This window comes from Molossus molossus, unplaced genomic scaffold (assembly GCF_014108415.1).
Source record: "Molossus molossus isolate mMolMol1 unplaced genomic scaffold, mMolMol1.p scaffold_m16_p_6, whole genome shotgun sequence".
Taxonomy (NCBI): Eukaryota; Metazoa; Chordata; class Mammalia; order Chiroptera; family Molossidae; genus Molossus; species Molossus molossus.
Window position 1 is genome coordinate 105,319,318 of NW_023425399.1, and position 16,697 is coordinate 105,336,014.

The 16,697-nt window shown below is 41.5% G+C and overlaps 1 protein-coding gene across 2 annotated transcripts; it reads right to left on the reverse strand.

The window, feature by feature from the left end:
* Window positions 1-312: 312 nt before the first annotated feature.
* LOC118618168 (asparagine--tRNA ligase, cytoplasmic) lies at window positions 313-16,697 on the reverse strand. 2 transcript variants are annotated; one of them, XM_036244194.1, is made up of 15 exons: window positions 16,517-16,697; window positions 15,367-15,449; window positions 13,872-13,937; window positions 13,680-13,772; window positions 13,504-13,593; window positions 12,290-12,368; window positions 10,261-10,331; window positions 9,204-9,290; window positions 6,739-6,960; window positions 6,438-6,637; window positions 5,644-5,779; window positions 4,891-5,004; window positions 2,348-2,479; window positions 1,912-2,043; window positions 313-1,397 (listed from the first exon to the last, which is right to left on the reverse strand). In XM_036244194.1, the coding sequence occupies exons 1-15, from the start codon at window positions 16,557-16,559 to the stop codon at window positions 1,266-1,268; spliced, it is 1,680 nt and encodes a 559-aa protein (XP_036100087.1). In that variant the 5' UTR covers window positions 16,560-16,697; the 3' UTR covers window positions 313-1,265. The 2 variants fall into 2 exon arrangements, with proteins under 2 accessions (XP_036100087.1, XP_036100088.1); XM_036244195.1 differs by lacking the exon at window positions 15,367-15,449 and having other exon boundaries at window positions 16,517-16,694.

The following is a 16,697-nucleotide window of genomic DNA, read 5'->3' on the forward strand; positions in this document are numbered from 1 at the left end:
ACAGGCCAAATATACTACAAAAGCCTCATTTCCATCTGTCATTTCACTTATTGCAAAGTAAGATATAATCTAATGTGTTAAAAATAACACAAAAAAGTTTAACAGAAATGTAAATTAGGACCCACACCTAAGTTTTAAAAATCATTCTATTTCACTACCATCTAATGTTAGTAATAACTACTAAATATAGCAATATCTAATCTGGCATCATTAAAATTATACACACATGAAAAATAAAAAGATAAGAAATGCAAACACATGAGCTAATGTGAGACAGAGATGTTCAGCTTTTAAAATAATTAAACCAGCAAAGAGTTTTAACATGTATCCATTTATTGATTGCTGGGAATACAGCTGAGAATACATGACAGGCATTTTGGAGGATAAATTACCAAATCTGAAACAAAGCCATTCAAAAAGCCTTCTGGGAGTTAATCAGGGATAAGGGAGTACAGATTAGATATGAGGGTGAACGGCTCAGTCACTTACACTTGTCATTAAGATCTGGCTGCAAATTCTTTGGAACTGATTTATTCTTAAATAGTTAGCAGCTACCAGGGAAGAGGGAAGATCAATTTGCCTTTACTGTAAATAATGCTAGGAAGGATGCTATTCACTGAACTACTGGAAAAAATTTCTTCCTCCTCAAATTAAGGCAATTTCACGTTTTACAAATTCTTCCGTATCAGTGCGTGTGTCTCAGAATTATAAGCAGCTATACAGATTTAGAAACGATGAATAGCTGATACAAGAGACTATTCATTTGATTCCAGTACCTACTGTTGAATTATAGTCTATTCTAAGACTAGCAAATTTTTACACCGTGGTGTCAATCTTCCCAAGATGCTTAACTCATTGATACATTAAAATGATACAAATTAAAGAATTTCAGTTATATTTAAAAGGACAGAGGTTAAGTAAGCAGAATGTGTTGGATCAAAATGAAAACTGTTTAATTATATATATGGTGCAAAAATTATAACCTACAATTAGATAAAATGTGTTCATATCAGCAGAGTTACCTGCCACGTATTTCTCCCAAATTTTGTAAAGGATATTTCTTCTAAAATGACATTAATGTCACCCTATGTCCCAGTGTTCTGGATTGCTATCTGTGCCAGCGGGAATAGAAAGCAAAGAGAAAACAGAACCCGCTATGTCCCCGTGAAATGAAGGAGGGAAGATCTTGGCTTTTGTTCTTCGGAAGGAGGCACTCTGTTGCTCTCAGGAACTGCGTTCCTGCCTTTGGCTTCGGGAGGAATCGGTTACGGCCGGCAGCGCTGGACAAAGCGAGGGTATAAGCACACATCTCGGATGTGGTACCTGTTCAGAATCCAGGTTAAGAATCGTTCCAAGCCCAGGCCATATCCTCCATGAGGACAGGTGCCATATTTTCTCTGTTTAAAAGAGACAGAAATATGCTTAGCTTACCTTTTTTCTTAAAATAGTTACAATTTTCTACTGTGAAATGAGTTAGCTTATTGTGGTTAAGAATTCAACCCTTAATCCATATGCCTTCATGGACCACGTGTGAAGAAATATGCAAAATAAATCAGGGATTAAGTAACACCTTGCAAAGAAGAGAGTTCAAACTTTTAAACTAAGTCAGAAGTCTCTGGTTATAAGACGAAACTGAAAATAGCACAAGACACTGGATCGAATGACAAAATTTAAAAAACGTGCTCAGCAAGGCCAGCAGTTAAACAGAGTTTCATATGAGGTTACCACATTATTAGCAAAAAACAAAATTAGCAGTAGTCCCATGACACATTATTATAACCATGAAGCTGAATGCTGAATACAGCTCTTCAAATGACAGAGTCACACCCTGAATACTCTCCTTTGAAATTTCAATGTATACAAAACTATTACAATGAAAACATTTCAGAGTATTTCAAAAATGGTTTTTACCTGATCTGTGTACCAGTAATAGGGGGTGGGGTCAATTTCTTCCCTTTTATAACCTGCCAGTATTTCTTCACTATCCCAGATACGCATCGAGCCTCCCACAATCTCACCAACATTGGGCATCAACACGTCGACCTTTAAAAACAAGTCAATCACATGTACTTACCACCAGGCTATCAGTCATGGCATTGCTCTAGAGTTTAAATGAAAATCACAATTAAGCTCCTATAGCGATAGGAGTACTATGATCAGGCAAAATTCAAACGTTATCAAAATTCTATAATTTACAAGGTATGTTAAGCCCTAATAGAGGGCAAAAACTTCTTAAAATACTGACATTCTAGATTTATAAGGAAATATTTGCAGTGAGCTCTCCCCAGTGACAGTCCCCACCCCCCTGAAAAGCAAAATAACTGATACAATTGGAATCACAACTGACCGATTCGGTGAGGCGGGCATCCTCGGGACAGCGCTGCATATAGAAGGACTTGATCTCCACAGGAAACCGACACAGCAAGATGGGCTCATTAATGGTGTCTGTCATCAGTCTCTCAGGGGCTTCTGGGATATCCTGAGGTGAAACGAGTCTTCATGAACATGAACAGCTCGCAGTGCAAGACACAGAAGCAGCTCTTTCACCCAGCAGCTGCCCTTCATCTTCTTCATGCAACACAGGAGGTGATGCACCCCCACCAGAACCCATACACGCAGGCCAAAGGGACAATTCCTCTCTCAAACATATCAATATATTAAAAACTCACAGGTATTAGTAAATGAACTGTAAAAAGGTCTGCCTCCTTCTACAGTATATCACACGTGCCCCACTGCTTACAGAATGAACCCTCAAAAACAAAGACATCCCCCAAGTCATTATCACTGTGACAAGATACTGCAGTCATTTTGTCAGTGGCCAGTTTCATCTCGCTCTGAAGCACACGTGGCCCACTGTGTCCCACACAGCATGAGATCATCTGTGAATGCTCCCACACCACTGATGTACACAGTGTATGTTATTAAGAACAACAATCTTTAAACTCTCCTGGTATCTGCACTTCTTTCCTATAATAATAAATATATATGCCTACAATGCTAGTAAGGCACAGTAATTAGACAAATAACCAATGTCAAACTTTATGTATAACCACACCTGGAATAGTTAGAGAAGAATCGTTAGATGGATGATGATGAATCTGTTTCTCTCTCAAAACATTCTTCAGTGAATCACACATAAATTCCAGTAAAAACTCTTGTCCCAGTAAAAACTGATGAAAGAACTGGACAAGACTCATTGATTTGTTTAATGCAGGAACTGAAATGGAGCTCAGCAATCAGCTGGCCCTGCTATTTGAGCCCTGTGCTCGCTAAAGTACAGTTAGGAGATGCCATGGCTGGTCTGGCTCAGCGGTTAGAGCATCAGCCCGTGGTCCAAAACCCGGCCAAGGGGCACATACCTTGGTTGCAGTGTGTCCCCAGTCCTCCCACTCTATCTGAAGATATTTGAAAAAATATCCTTGGGTGAGGATTAAACAATAAATAAAGTACAGGTAGGAGATGGGAGGTGAGTGGGAGACCTCTACTATCTCAGCTTTTGTCTATTTTGCATAGTAGAGTTCTGCATAAGATTTAATTGGGGAAAAAGTCTTATTGCATATTCCAAAAATCTGAGACCGCATATCTACTCTAGAGTCCTCATGTGTATAGGTGTAGAGTAAGGGGTAGAGTAAGGGCTGACATGCTCCAAGGGCTCCCTGGGCCAGGGACCGTGCTAAGCATTTTGCTCATTGAGTCCTCACAACATTGCAAAGTGGATGTTACCGCCACAGCAGATAAGGAACCAGACAGCAGGGTACTGGCCTTCAGTTATACAGCAGTAAGGACAGAGGTGGGAGCTAAGCCCACCTAGGGGGCCTTCTTACTCCAAAGCTCGTACTCTTTCCACTCAATCACACCACTTTGCTAAGTATTAGATAAAATAACAGTTCCCAAGTTTTCAGTAAAAATTCTACTACACATCATCAACTGAATTCATGAAACAAAAGGAGTAATTTATATAGGTCAAGTCTACAGTTTGTTCTGTTTTTCCTTCTAAAAACAAAAAACCTCTAGGTAGCAGTAGTTCATTTTATCTGTAGATTGGGTTTGCAAATACTATCTAAGGAATGGTTAAAGGCACAGGGAAAGGACTTAGAATCGTGTTAACAATCTATACCCCTGCCCTGGCAGATGAGATGGTTAGAACACCGTCCCAATTCCACAAGGTTGAGGGTTTGATCCCTGCTCAGGGCACGTACAAGAATCACCCAATGAATGCATAAATAAAAGGCACAACAAATCAATGTTTCTTTTTCTCTCTCAAATCAGTAAATAAAAATTTAAAAAACAAAAACAATCAACATCCCCTATTCATACTAGTAGGGTGGCTACAGGCAAAACAGATCCACACTCAGTTTATCTGGGGCACAGGACACCTTCCCTATCAAAGCATCTCTTAGTTTTGCATTTTAACCAAAGGCCGTTTACTTCTTTGAATTCCTTCCACATGAAGGAGTTCTGACTTACTGCTTTGGGGGGAGGACTCCTTTTGGAAAGAACCAGATACTTTTTCCAGACAAATAAAACAAATATATACACACGCCAACATTTTGCATGTAATTTTACAGTTCACAACTTTCTGAAGCATACTGCCAGCCTACAAAATTACAACCAGAGCTCATGATTGATCACGGAAGAAGAGAAAAGAGGCGAAGGATGAGTTGTGAAGGCTAAAAACTTGCTAATATTTATGGAACACTACAGAAAGGCACTGTTCTAAGGCTTAGTCTACATCTTCAAGTCAATGCATCCTCAGCCAACCCCAGGAAGGTCTGTCACCATTTATTTGTCAGCAAGCAGATGCCTCCTGCATCTCTGATTAATTAAGCAGAAGTAGCAATCCACTTAAGCACAATGCTGCCTTTGAAACAATCAGCAAGGAATACATACCTCTCCAAATTCATAGAAAGTTCCATCTTCTTTCTTTATATTGTGTTCTTTTAGCCACATAATAGCATCTGAATAGTTCATTCGTTTGAAAGGCCGTTTTGGGGGCTTGAAGTTCTACAGTAGAAGGAAAAATACAGTGTATGTAAGAAACCATTAACACTAAAATTTCCATTTTAAGGAAAACTACTTAGCTGGCCTGTGTGGCTCAGGGGATTGAGCTCTGTCGCAGGGACTGAGAGGTTCCGATTCGATTCCAGGTCAGGGCACATGCCCGAGTTTCAGGCTCGATCCCCTGTGGGGGTGTACAGGAGGCAGCCGATGGATGTTTTTTCTGTAACATCAATTTTTCTATCTCTCTTTAAAAAAATCAATAAAAACATATTTAAAAAGCCCTGGCCGGTTTTGCTCAGTGGTTAGAGGGTCGGCCTGCGGACCAGAGACCCGGGTTCGGTTCCTGCTAATGGTACAAACCTCGGTTGCAGTTTGTCCTCGGCCTCAGTTGGGGTCATGTGGGTAGCAACCAATCGATGTGTCTCTCTCACGTTGATGTTTCTCTCTCCCTCTCTGCCTGAAGATAAATGCAAAAATGTGCTCAGGTGAGGATAAAAAAAAATTAAAAAATAAAAAAACAACAAAAAAACATATTAAAAAAAGTTCACCAACTCATTTAATCTACAAATACCGAGGGTGAAAACTTCATTTCCTTCCAAGGAAGAATCATAATTTTGTATTTCCATAAAACACTAGACTTACCGGGTTAAGTTCATACACTATGCTTGCTGCAGGTGATTTCAAGACTCTATCAACCACGTCACAAACCAAGTCCTCCAATCGGTTCAGGAGGTCCTCAAAGGTCAGGAAAGGGCACTCTGCCTCCACATGGGTGTATCTGAAAGGGAGACACTACCTCAGAGCTGCTCTTCGTTTCGACTAAGTTTCTCTCGAGCAAGGATTTTAACACTGGGATACTGTCCAGAAAAGTAAAATCCCATCCTTGCTAAACACCCCCAATTCTGCATATTAGTCTTAGGCCACACACCTACCTTTCCTATTTAAATAATGAATTTTTGGCCCACAGGTGTGGCTCAGTGGATGGAGCGTCCTCCCAGGGACTGAGAGGTCTAGGTTCCATTCCCAGTCAGGGCACGTGCCCAGGTTTCGGGCTCAATCCCCAGTAGGGGGCGCTCAGGAGGCAGTCGATCAATGTTCCTCTCTTACATCCATGTTTCAATCTCTCTCCCTTCCTCTCTGTCTAAACAAACCAATAAAGAAATAATAAAGTACATACCATTTAAAAAATAAAATAAATAAATAATGAACTTTTGTTTATTCCTTAACACAGAAAGAATCAAGGTAAGTCTAAGGAAGGCCTCAGCTATATGGCTTAAGAAGCAACACTTCTTACATGGTTTCAATTAAATTAATCAACTGTCCTTCATCTATCCTCTGAATATACCAACAGACATACAGACATCTTCTGCCTACATAGATTGTTGTCCAAACATATTTTCTTTAAACACTTTTTAAAATAAAAATACAATTCATACTCAGCCAGGTGCCTTCGTGTTCTGGATTGTTCTGCCCTGTATGACTGTGCGATACAGAAAACATCTCCCAGAGCCGGAATGCAGGTCTCCAGGTACAACTGAGAGGACTGGGTCAAAAAGGCCTCTTCCCCAAAATAGTCAAGCTTGAAGAGCGTAGCGCCACCTTCCACTTGTGTTTGCACTAATGTTGGAGGAGTAACCTGTGCAGATGAGAGGGGTCAAGAAGGCCTATTGTGAGCACCTCCATTCAGGCATGAGAACGGCAAAGGGTATCACGGCGGAAGGTGACGAGTGCACTTACTTCACAGTACCCCCTGTCAAAGAAGTGATCTCTGAAGCACCTGGTGACCATGGAACGTGCTTTCAGGATTTTGGACATGTTTTCTCCTCGGATCATCATGTGTCTGTTGTTGAGCTGGACGTCTACGTCAGACTCCTCGTTGATCAAGTTATCAGCTCCTCCAGCAGGGGCCAACCCGATCAGTTCCCAGAAGTCACAAATCAGCTCATGGCCTCCAGGGGCCTACATTTTTTAACAGGGAGGGAGAATGAAAGGGAAGGAGAAGGGAACAAAAATTTACAGCAGTAAGGACTGTAAATTACGTCAAAAAGTAATACATTCCAGTCTTTCTGACTCCACCTTGCTCCAACCTGCCCAGTTCCCAGAAATGGGGGTTAGAATCTTCTGCTTAGTGATGCACATAGATATGCTAATCGGTCAAGGATCTAACCTGTAGGCTAGGAGTTACTGAAACAACCTCCCTGCTCACCACTGTCCCCAAGGAGATAAGGAAGGCATGTACAAAAATAATGACTGTTCACTGAAAGACTGATAGGAACCTCATGACTGGGACCAGGACAACCGCAGTCTGTTGAACAAAGCAAACAAGTTTCACCACCCTCCTTGGACCCTTGCTGGCGTCTACATGTCTGCAGTCATCAATCACCTCTTGACCTGAAATACCTCCCATTTTCATCTGAATTCTGTACTTTCTCAAGGTGGTTCTTTAGGACGCTAGTCCACCATCGCCTCAGCGTGCTGGCTTTCTAAATAAAGTCGCTTTCCTCACTCCAACTCCTTGTCACTCAACTTATTGGCTGTTGTACAATAAGCTGATACTTCTAAGAACCTCATCAATTAGCCTACCCTTCTAACAGGCCCAGTAATTCAATTTTACATTGATATAGTTAATATTCCTTTTTGAGTAAATATACATACATGTTTTTTAAAAATCAGAAAGCACAAACTAAAAAATAAAGTAATCCCACAACTTGGAGCAACTACTAACTAGTAGTAACATTTTGGTTTATCTTTCTACCCTTTGCCAACAATTTAAAATACCACAGTACTATCTGGCTGGTGTTGCTCAGTGGTTAAGCATTGATTCCCGGTTAGAGCACATGCCCATGTTGTGGGCCAAATCCCCTATGGGGGCATATCGAAGGCGGCCAATCACTGTTCTCTCTCTCTAAAATCAATAAAGAAAAAAAAATTTTAAATACCACAATACTCACATTGCAAAACTCCTTAAATGTAAAGATTTTACTAAAAGCTTTCTCTTTGGAACATATGTATAGTAAAATTCAAATTCTCCCTGATAATTCCATTAAAAGCAATTCATTTTAAAAGCCACATGTCACAGAATATATAATTATCTTGGTGCCAAACACTGGACAGCAAGTAACATCACAATAGCCACTCCACTTACCAATCACATTAATTCCAAGGAAAATCCAGGGAATTTAGATCAGATGCTTATTCTGAACATAGGTGCTTTTGCATGAATTCTGACTCTTTTTATCAATATTTCTAGCCTATTAGGTAGACTCCAAGAGCCCCTTCTGATGATTAATAGCACCTTTGTTTTTTTTCTTTCCCAGCCAACGAATACAACCACAGTAGTAATTATCTGAGCAACAATCACCAGCAAGTAACTGTAACTGGTACAGGTTATGTGCCTGTTGGCCAGGGAACAAACATTTCTCTGAATTCACATCAGACTTATATTTGATTTTTTTTGGTACGTGCCCCTAGCGGGAACCGAACCTGGGACTCTCTGGTCCGCAGGCCCATGCTCCAACCACTGAGCCAAACCGGCCAGGGCTTAAATTTGATTTTTTAAAAAGAGGTTTACAAATTTTATTTTTTTATCCTCACCCGAGGACATTTTTCCATTTTTTGTTCAGATAGAGCGGGAGGGAGAGAGAGGAAGAGAGAGAGAGAGAAACATCGATGTGAAGGGACACATCGAGTGGCTGCCACCCGCACGACCAACCAGGGCCGGGGACAAACTGCAACAGAGGTACATGCCCTTAGCGGGAACCGAACCCGGGTCTCTCCGGACCGCAGGCCGACGCTCTAACCGCTGAGCCAAACCGGCCAGGGCTAAATTTGATTTTTTAAAAAGAGGTTTACAAATTCCATTCAGATATTTTCAGATTTAGATTACTGTTTTTTGCTGAAATTTCTGAGACAAGTGTTAAGTTTTTATTTCCACCTAGCTGAAAAATTATTCACACAAGCCACAGCAAAGTGGCTGCATTATGGCCCATGAGGACTATTGAGAAATTCTGTAAGGCTGCAAATCCCTGAGTTTGTTACAGCTATGAGCTGTACAGTGGGATTTCACCAGAATAAAAACGGCACACTACATTTAATAAGTGCATCATATTTGTGTATTTATATGCCAAGTACCAAACGTACAAATAAAGCCTTAGAAAATAAACAAACACCAATGCACCGAGCCAGAAACTCAGTCCACTCACCTGCTTGCCCTCTGGGGTGAGGCTTAGCATTCCGTACACTGCAACACTACTCTCAGTGGACAAGACCACTCCATTGTAACACTGACACTATAAAAGATCAAGGTGAGATTTAGTTATTCATATTTACGTTGAAATATTCTAATGTACTGAGAGCAAAGGGGATTATTTACAAACAGGTTATCTGGTCCAAAACTAGTAAAATAAGATGGCCACCAATTTTTAGTATCAATAACAAATAGCTATTCTTATAAAAGGTTTCTCTCTATATAAATATACAAATATATGTAAAGAAATACTTTACATACTTACATGGGCATAAATGACAGAAGCCCACATCTCTTAAAAATATCTGAAAAGTAAGCCCGACCAGTGTTGCTCAGTGGTTAAGCATCGACCCATGCACCAAGAGGTCGCTGGTCAGGGAACATGCCTTGGTTGTGGGCCACATCCCATTAGGGGCATGTGGGAGGCGGCCAATCGATGTTCTCTCTCATTGATGTTTCTATCTCTCTCCCTCTACCTTCTCTCTCTAAAAATCAATAAAGAAAAAAATTAAAAATAAAATCTGAAAAGTTCATTTTTCTTTTTCTTTGTAATTGAGAATGTTAAAATAGTACACAGAATCCATCTAAGCTATGATCATCAATACTTGCTGAAATTATTAGAAGAAAAGTGATGGGGAACTTTATAATGGAGGGATCAGGCTATCAATATTTGAGTCCACAAGTCATAATAAAAACCCAACCAGACATATATTCTTCATAATGATGACCTGGAAGAACACATCTTTGCCCATTAAATAGTGATGCCTCCACCCTCTACACAAAATCTGATTAGACCTAACCTCCAGCTTACACTATACCTCAGGAGGCAATTGACCAAATCTAGACTGTGAGAAGTTCCATAGGACAAGCTACCAGATTTATTCCAACAAATAAATGTTTTCCATAATAACCATTTAAAATATGTATAAAGATCCCAAAATTCCCCAAACTAAGAATAAAGGAACCTACTAAAAAAATCAAAATTTTAGCCACAAATAAGAGAAAATATTTACCAAATTATCTGACAAGACACACTGGAGATACCCTGTACCATCTCGCAACACCAGAAACATCAAATTCTTTCCTAAAAGTGAGAAAGAGAAATGTATTGCAAGTTCACACTGCCAAGTGGTCCCCTTCCTCTGAAGTGTCCACTGGTTATATCACTACTCAGTATTTGCTCTTTGTTTTTTATTCCTCACCCAAGGATACTTCCCTACTCATCATCAGATAGAGTGGGAGGGAGGGAGCAAGAGAAAGACAGAGAGAAACATCAGTGTGATAGAGCCACATCAACTGGTTACCTCCTGCACGACCCAACCAGGGTGGGGGACAAACCGCAACTGAGGTAAGTGCCTGTGGCCGGAATCAAACCCAAGGCTCTTTGGTCTGCAGGCCGACACTCTAACTGCTGAGCCAAATTGGCCAGGGCACTACAGTCGCCCCTCACCACTTTGCGCTTTGACTTTTGTGGCTTCACTCTATTGTGGTGTTTTGAAATACATTCATTAAAAAGTTGATCGAGACAGTGAAAATGATACAGCGCGCGCTCGGCTGTCTGAATCAATTATACACCCCTGTATTACAATTAAAGTTAAAATCACTGTACGTATGGACTGTAGGCCTATGTATTTGAACACCCCAGGAATCCTCTAACGCCAGGTGCAACTGCTAATCTGGAATGGATTAACCTCGATAAATGAGGGACGACTGTACTCAGTGTTTGTGAAGCATGTGATCTTCATTGTGCTTCAAATCCAGCATGATCCACACGATCTACATGATCATGGGAAAGCAAGACAGTAAGCAACCTGAGATGACGGATTATGTCCTACCATCCACTATCCCTGGCAATGCTGACTGGAACTGTGCACTCAGTGGGAGGTGCAGGAATACTGTGGCACAGAATCATTTTTGCTTATTTATGTCCATTTAAAAAAAAATGAGTCCTGGCTGGTTTGGCTCAGCAGTTGGAGCGTCAGCCTACGGACCAGAGAGTCCAGGTTCGGTTCCTGCTAGGGGCAGGTACCAAATAAATAAATTAATTTAATTAAAAAAAATCCTCACTTGAGGGTATGTTTTTAGAGAGAGAGAGAGTGAAACATCAATGTGAGAGAGAAACCAATCAGTTGCCTCCTCTACCCACTGTGACCAGGGATCAAACCCCCAACCTAGTATGTGCTCTGACCGGGAATTGACGCGCATCCATTAGGTGCATGGGACAACACACCAAACAAGCCACCTGGCCAGGGCAAATGTCCCATTACTCTTCACAAATGACTTGATAAGCACTTACAATAAAACACGTGTAATAAATAAAAAGAGAAAAAGAAAGCAAAACACTAGGACTCAGAAAAAAGCAAAATGCAATGATATGAATTATAAGTGTCACCGCTACTGCCGTAAGTAAGCTTCAGCTTTGGCTCTCCACCTTCTGCTCTTCATGAAAGAATTCAGTTCAATTAGATAAACATGTAGGATACCTTCTGATCACTGTGATCAATTACAGTTAAATAGCATTTAAATAATTCTTTAACTTTTAATAGTCATATTAAATAAGAACACATTTAGGATATAAATCACTATCTCCTTTAAAAGCTAGCATGCAGCCCTGGCCGGTTTGGCTCAGCGGTTGGAGCGTTCGCCTGTGGACCAGAGAGTTCCGGGTTCGGTTCCCGCTAGGGGCATATTACAACAACAACAAAAAAAGCTAGCATGCAAAAATCAAAACACCCCCAAGTAAATATTTTTACATTACTCTTCATCCAAGACCAGGGATATTTAAAAATAAAAGAGAGAGCACATGGCCAGTGTGGCCCAGTGGTTGAGCGCCGACCCATGCACCGAGGTTCGACCCATGGTTCGAAAACCGGTCAGGTCACATGCCTGGGTTGTGGGCCCGATCCCCAGTAGTGGGCATGCAGAAGGCAGCCAATCGATGTTCTCTCTCATCAATGTTTCTCTCTCTCTGCCTCTCTTCTCCTCTCTCACTAAAAAATAATGAATAAATAAAAGAGAAAAAAGGAATGCTATGGCATTTACCTTGTCTACGCAGCCTGTGGACCCAGCCAAACACCTTTACTCTTTGGCCTCTGTATCCTTCTAATGCATGAATCTTCACCTGTCAAAGTAAAACAAATAACATTTAACCAACAGTGTCATTTATCACACATCAACTTTTTTTCTTTATTGATTTTAGAGAGAGAGGAAGAGAGAAGTAGAGAGAGATAGAAACATTGATGAGAGAGAGCATCAATTGGCCGCCTCCTGCATGCCCCCACTGGGGATTTGGCGCACAACCTGGGCATGTGCCCTGACCGGAAACCAAACCAGTAACCTCTTGGTGCATGGGTCTACGCTCAACCACTGAGACATACCGGCCAGGCCCCACATCAATTTTTCACTAATATTAGATGGCAGTAAAGTATTAAAAATTCACTTATGGTGCTAAACTACAGATTAGTTACTCTACTGCAGGTCAGAAACAAAAAATTTCAGCATACTGAGTGCTTAAAAAAAAATCTGACTCTTCTTTCTCTTACTGCAAAACCAACAAAGAGAAACACGCTGAATTGTACAGGTCTGGCTATAGAAAATCAATGAGTAAATGAATTCACAGCAACAACAAGCGAAGTCCACACAGAACCTTTCCCTGACCTCACAGTCCCTCCAGACACTCTGGGAGGCGGAAGTTAAGAAAGGCTAGCTAGCTTTTTGTTTGGGGGATCAAGGAGAGAGAAGATGAGTAAAGGGGCTGGTGAACACGCCAAGAAAACAGCTTCATTGCTAAGGAAACAGGGCAAATATGACAATTCATCAACAACCAGAACCATCTGAAATCTAAGCATGCCCACTCACAGTCCAGCATTCTGTTCTAGAAACAATAGAGCAGAAAGCAATTTCATAAAATCACAAAACTTTGTATATACTTAAAAAATCAGGACAATCATGGGTTTCCATGTCTTCGTTTCACAGTGAGCGAGCGGACACAGGGAGGGGAAGATCACCAGACCAACAGCACGCAGCACAGCCAGGCTGGATCCTCGGGCTGCCAGTTTGCGATCGAGCCAGAATTCGTTCAACTTCATAAGAAAATGAACCCCAACAAGAACCACCAACCTCAAAACTCTGAAACATTGCTTCTCTCTTCCCTTCTAAAAGGAAAGACAGACAATACAAAGGAACAAACCACCGAGCAGCCCCACGATACTGAAACAACAGTTCGACGTGTTTGCAAAAATACATGTCACTCTTACACTTTTTGGCTTGGGAAGACTTGGGTCGTTTTCGATGGTAATCTTCTTTGCTTCTTCCAGGTTCTTTTCTCTTCTCAAATTGTCTTCTGCCTAATTTGAATGACAGAGCAAGTTGTTAACTTGGTTGCTAGTGTTCCAGCATTTCAAATGTTCACAGCTGCAAATTCATTGCTCACGTCTTTCTTTTCCCGGGATTCATTCTTCATTTGCTCCCTGTGCCACATTTTCCTGATGTTCTTCATCTGTGATTTAGAAATCACATCCCACCGCTGGAGAGGAAAACAGGTATTTAATTCTTCAAGACCTCTGTGTTCTGATGGAAATTTATTCAGAAAATAAAATGCTGTCAAGTCTTTGGGTCACCGTACCTCATTTTCTTTTTGGGAATCTACGTAAATGGTAGGAAATGGCTCTTTTCCCACTGTCATCAAAGCCTTGGGTGGGAGAGAGAAAAAGAAAATGCCTTAACATTGTACAATACTTGAGATCAAAATAACACCGTAATTATGGGGCAACTTCATCCATCTACAACATAATCAAGAGACAAGCAGAGCCATAAAGAACCCATGACTCAAAACTCAATGTTGATAGAATGACTGCTTGAAGTACTCAGAACATTTTGCTTAGCCCTCAGGTCCTTTTGCAACAATTCTAGCAAGTGCAGTTACATAGTATAGAGTTCCCTGCACAAGCCCACTAGAAGCAACAGATGTTAAGTGGCATAAGGACCAGAGGGAGGTATGCTGACAATAGGAGACAGCTAATAGCAAAAGCCAATTACAGATCACATCTATATGATTAATCCTCGCCAAGAAACACGTAAGTCAATTCTGAAACTCTAGGAACAAAGTACTTTGAAAAATTACCGTAGGTAGAATACCTCTTTCTCTAACATTGGGACACAGCAGGTATTTAATATTTTATAGCTTGTATTTTTATAAAATAAATAGGTGAAAATATGTAAAAGATAGCTGTTTTATTAACTGCTTCAAATATTCCTTCAAATTTTCTCCCAAGTTATTAAGTCAGCCAAAAAATGGAATGAAGTATTGTCTCCAATCATAAGATCTGAAGCTTACAAAAAATGACCTTTTCTAAAGGTCTAGTTTCAAAATCTACAAAACACCTTTCATCTTGTTTTAATAGCAGTTCCAGTTCAATGAATGGTACACAGGAGGAAGAATCCTGGATCTTTTGAAAACATCCAAGAACTCAATTTTTTAACAATTAGACTTTGTAGGGAGATTTGCAAATCATTAGAAATTCACTTAATACCTGACAATCTCTACTGATTCCCTCCCTTTATATCACTGAACTTGAAGGAGCCAAACTCCCTGAATCAGAATGGCACACTTTTGCTAACTGCAACATTCTACAAACAGTCACCGAAATAGTGTTGTCAGTACGGGGAACCCAAGTCATACCAACAAACGAAGAGAAGATTTTCCCCCTAAGAGTTCAAAAGTAAGACCTATCTATTATACAACAAAGCATAACTAGAGAGAATTCTGCTGGGACAGGAACATTTGATAATAACCTAAGAAGTGTTTTGACATAGCTAACAAAAGGGGAATTGGCCAGGCCTGTGTAACTGAGAAAAAGTGATTATAATTTTGACAAGAATGAAAAAATTGGCCATTTAACCCATTGGGGAGACATAAAGACACCTTTTGAAAATATTCAAGTAAGTTTAGACTTAGATCTAATACCCTTAAAGCTACATATATCTATATACAATTTTTACTTTCTTTTTGTCTGAAAACGCTCCTCAAAACCTAGTGCTTGAAATAAGTCACTGACAAGTCACATGATAATTGACATAAGTCACTAATAAAGTCGATTTCATACGAGATGAGACACTACCTTTAGACCTGTTTTAAAAGGTTTCTCCTTGGTTCCATCACCTGTAGCATCATTTCCCTCTCGCTCAGAGACGTACAGCTCTGCTGTTTTACAAAACAAGATTACGTTACTTATGTGGGGAATAATTATCGGTCATCCCATATTTCAACTAGTTTATCCATTCTTTATCTCTGTAAACAGAACAAGCATCTGATTTACTGCAGTAAAAAATTGCCACAGTCCAAAAGATATTATTTTCCTACACCCCTATTGTAATGACATCCATCTTATAAAAACATACTAGTTACAAACTTAGCTTTTCAAAATAAGCTTTGATCACTTCCAGTTGGCCAGACCAGCCTGGAAACTTGGGATGTTGTACCTTAAAAGCAAGGGTCATACCGGAGAATTCCCTTAACCTTATTAAGGTTATTTCTTTGGCTATAAAATAGGTAAAACAAGCACCATCTTGAAGGGCTGTACCAAGGGCAAAATAAAATCACACATTCAAATGAGATAACCCAGTGCCAATGCACAGATGTCAAATAAACACCAGTTCCTCTCTGGTCTTTAAAGGAAACCTACACTCCGAGGTGAAACACTGCGGAAGGCCTCACGACTAGGAAATCTGGTGTCAACCCAGGCCTCGTTTTTCCTTTTCTGCTGCCCGGTACGGTCGGCCTGGAATCCCCAATACAAACGAGGTGGTCGGCCTGGAACCCCCAATACAAACGAGGTGGTCGGCCTGGAACCCCCAATACAAACGAGGTGGTCGGCCTGGAATCCCCAATACAAACGAGGCTCTGTGAGAGGATTAGAATTCTAAGGCCTCTTCCCCACGGTCACTCTGAAGAGTGGCACGTAGGAGGGCTGCCCTCGTGTCCCACAGGGCCCACTTCCGCGGAATCACGGGACTGGCGTGGGGGGCAGGGCGGGGAGCGGGGCCACACGAGGCCCGGGACACTCGGCCAGGAGGAAGCGGGGCGAGCCCAGCAGTCCCGCCGGGCCCGGCCCTCCCCGCCCTCCCCGGATCATTCACGTGGAAAGAGCGGCGGCGCGCCCACTGTGCACCAGGCCACCAGTCAGTGCCGGTGGCAGGCCCGGACCACGGCCCTGCGCAGGCGGGGGCACCTGCTACCTCCCCCCACCCCGGGTCCCGAGCCCCACTTACCTAGGACCATCCCCGCGGTCGCCGCGGTCACCTCCACGGGCATCTTCTCCCAACAGGGCGCGGGCTTGTCACTGCAAGGCGCACCAGCGGACCTCTGGACTCCAGTGTTGCATCATATGACCTCGTGCCTCGGTCGCCGCGATGAGTCATCCAAGCGTCGCGGCACCATTGGTTCTTGGAG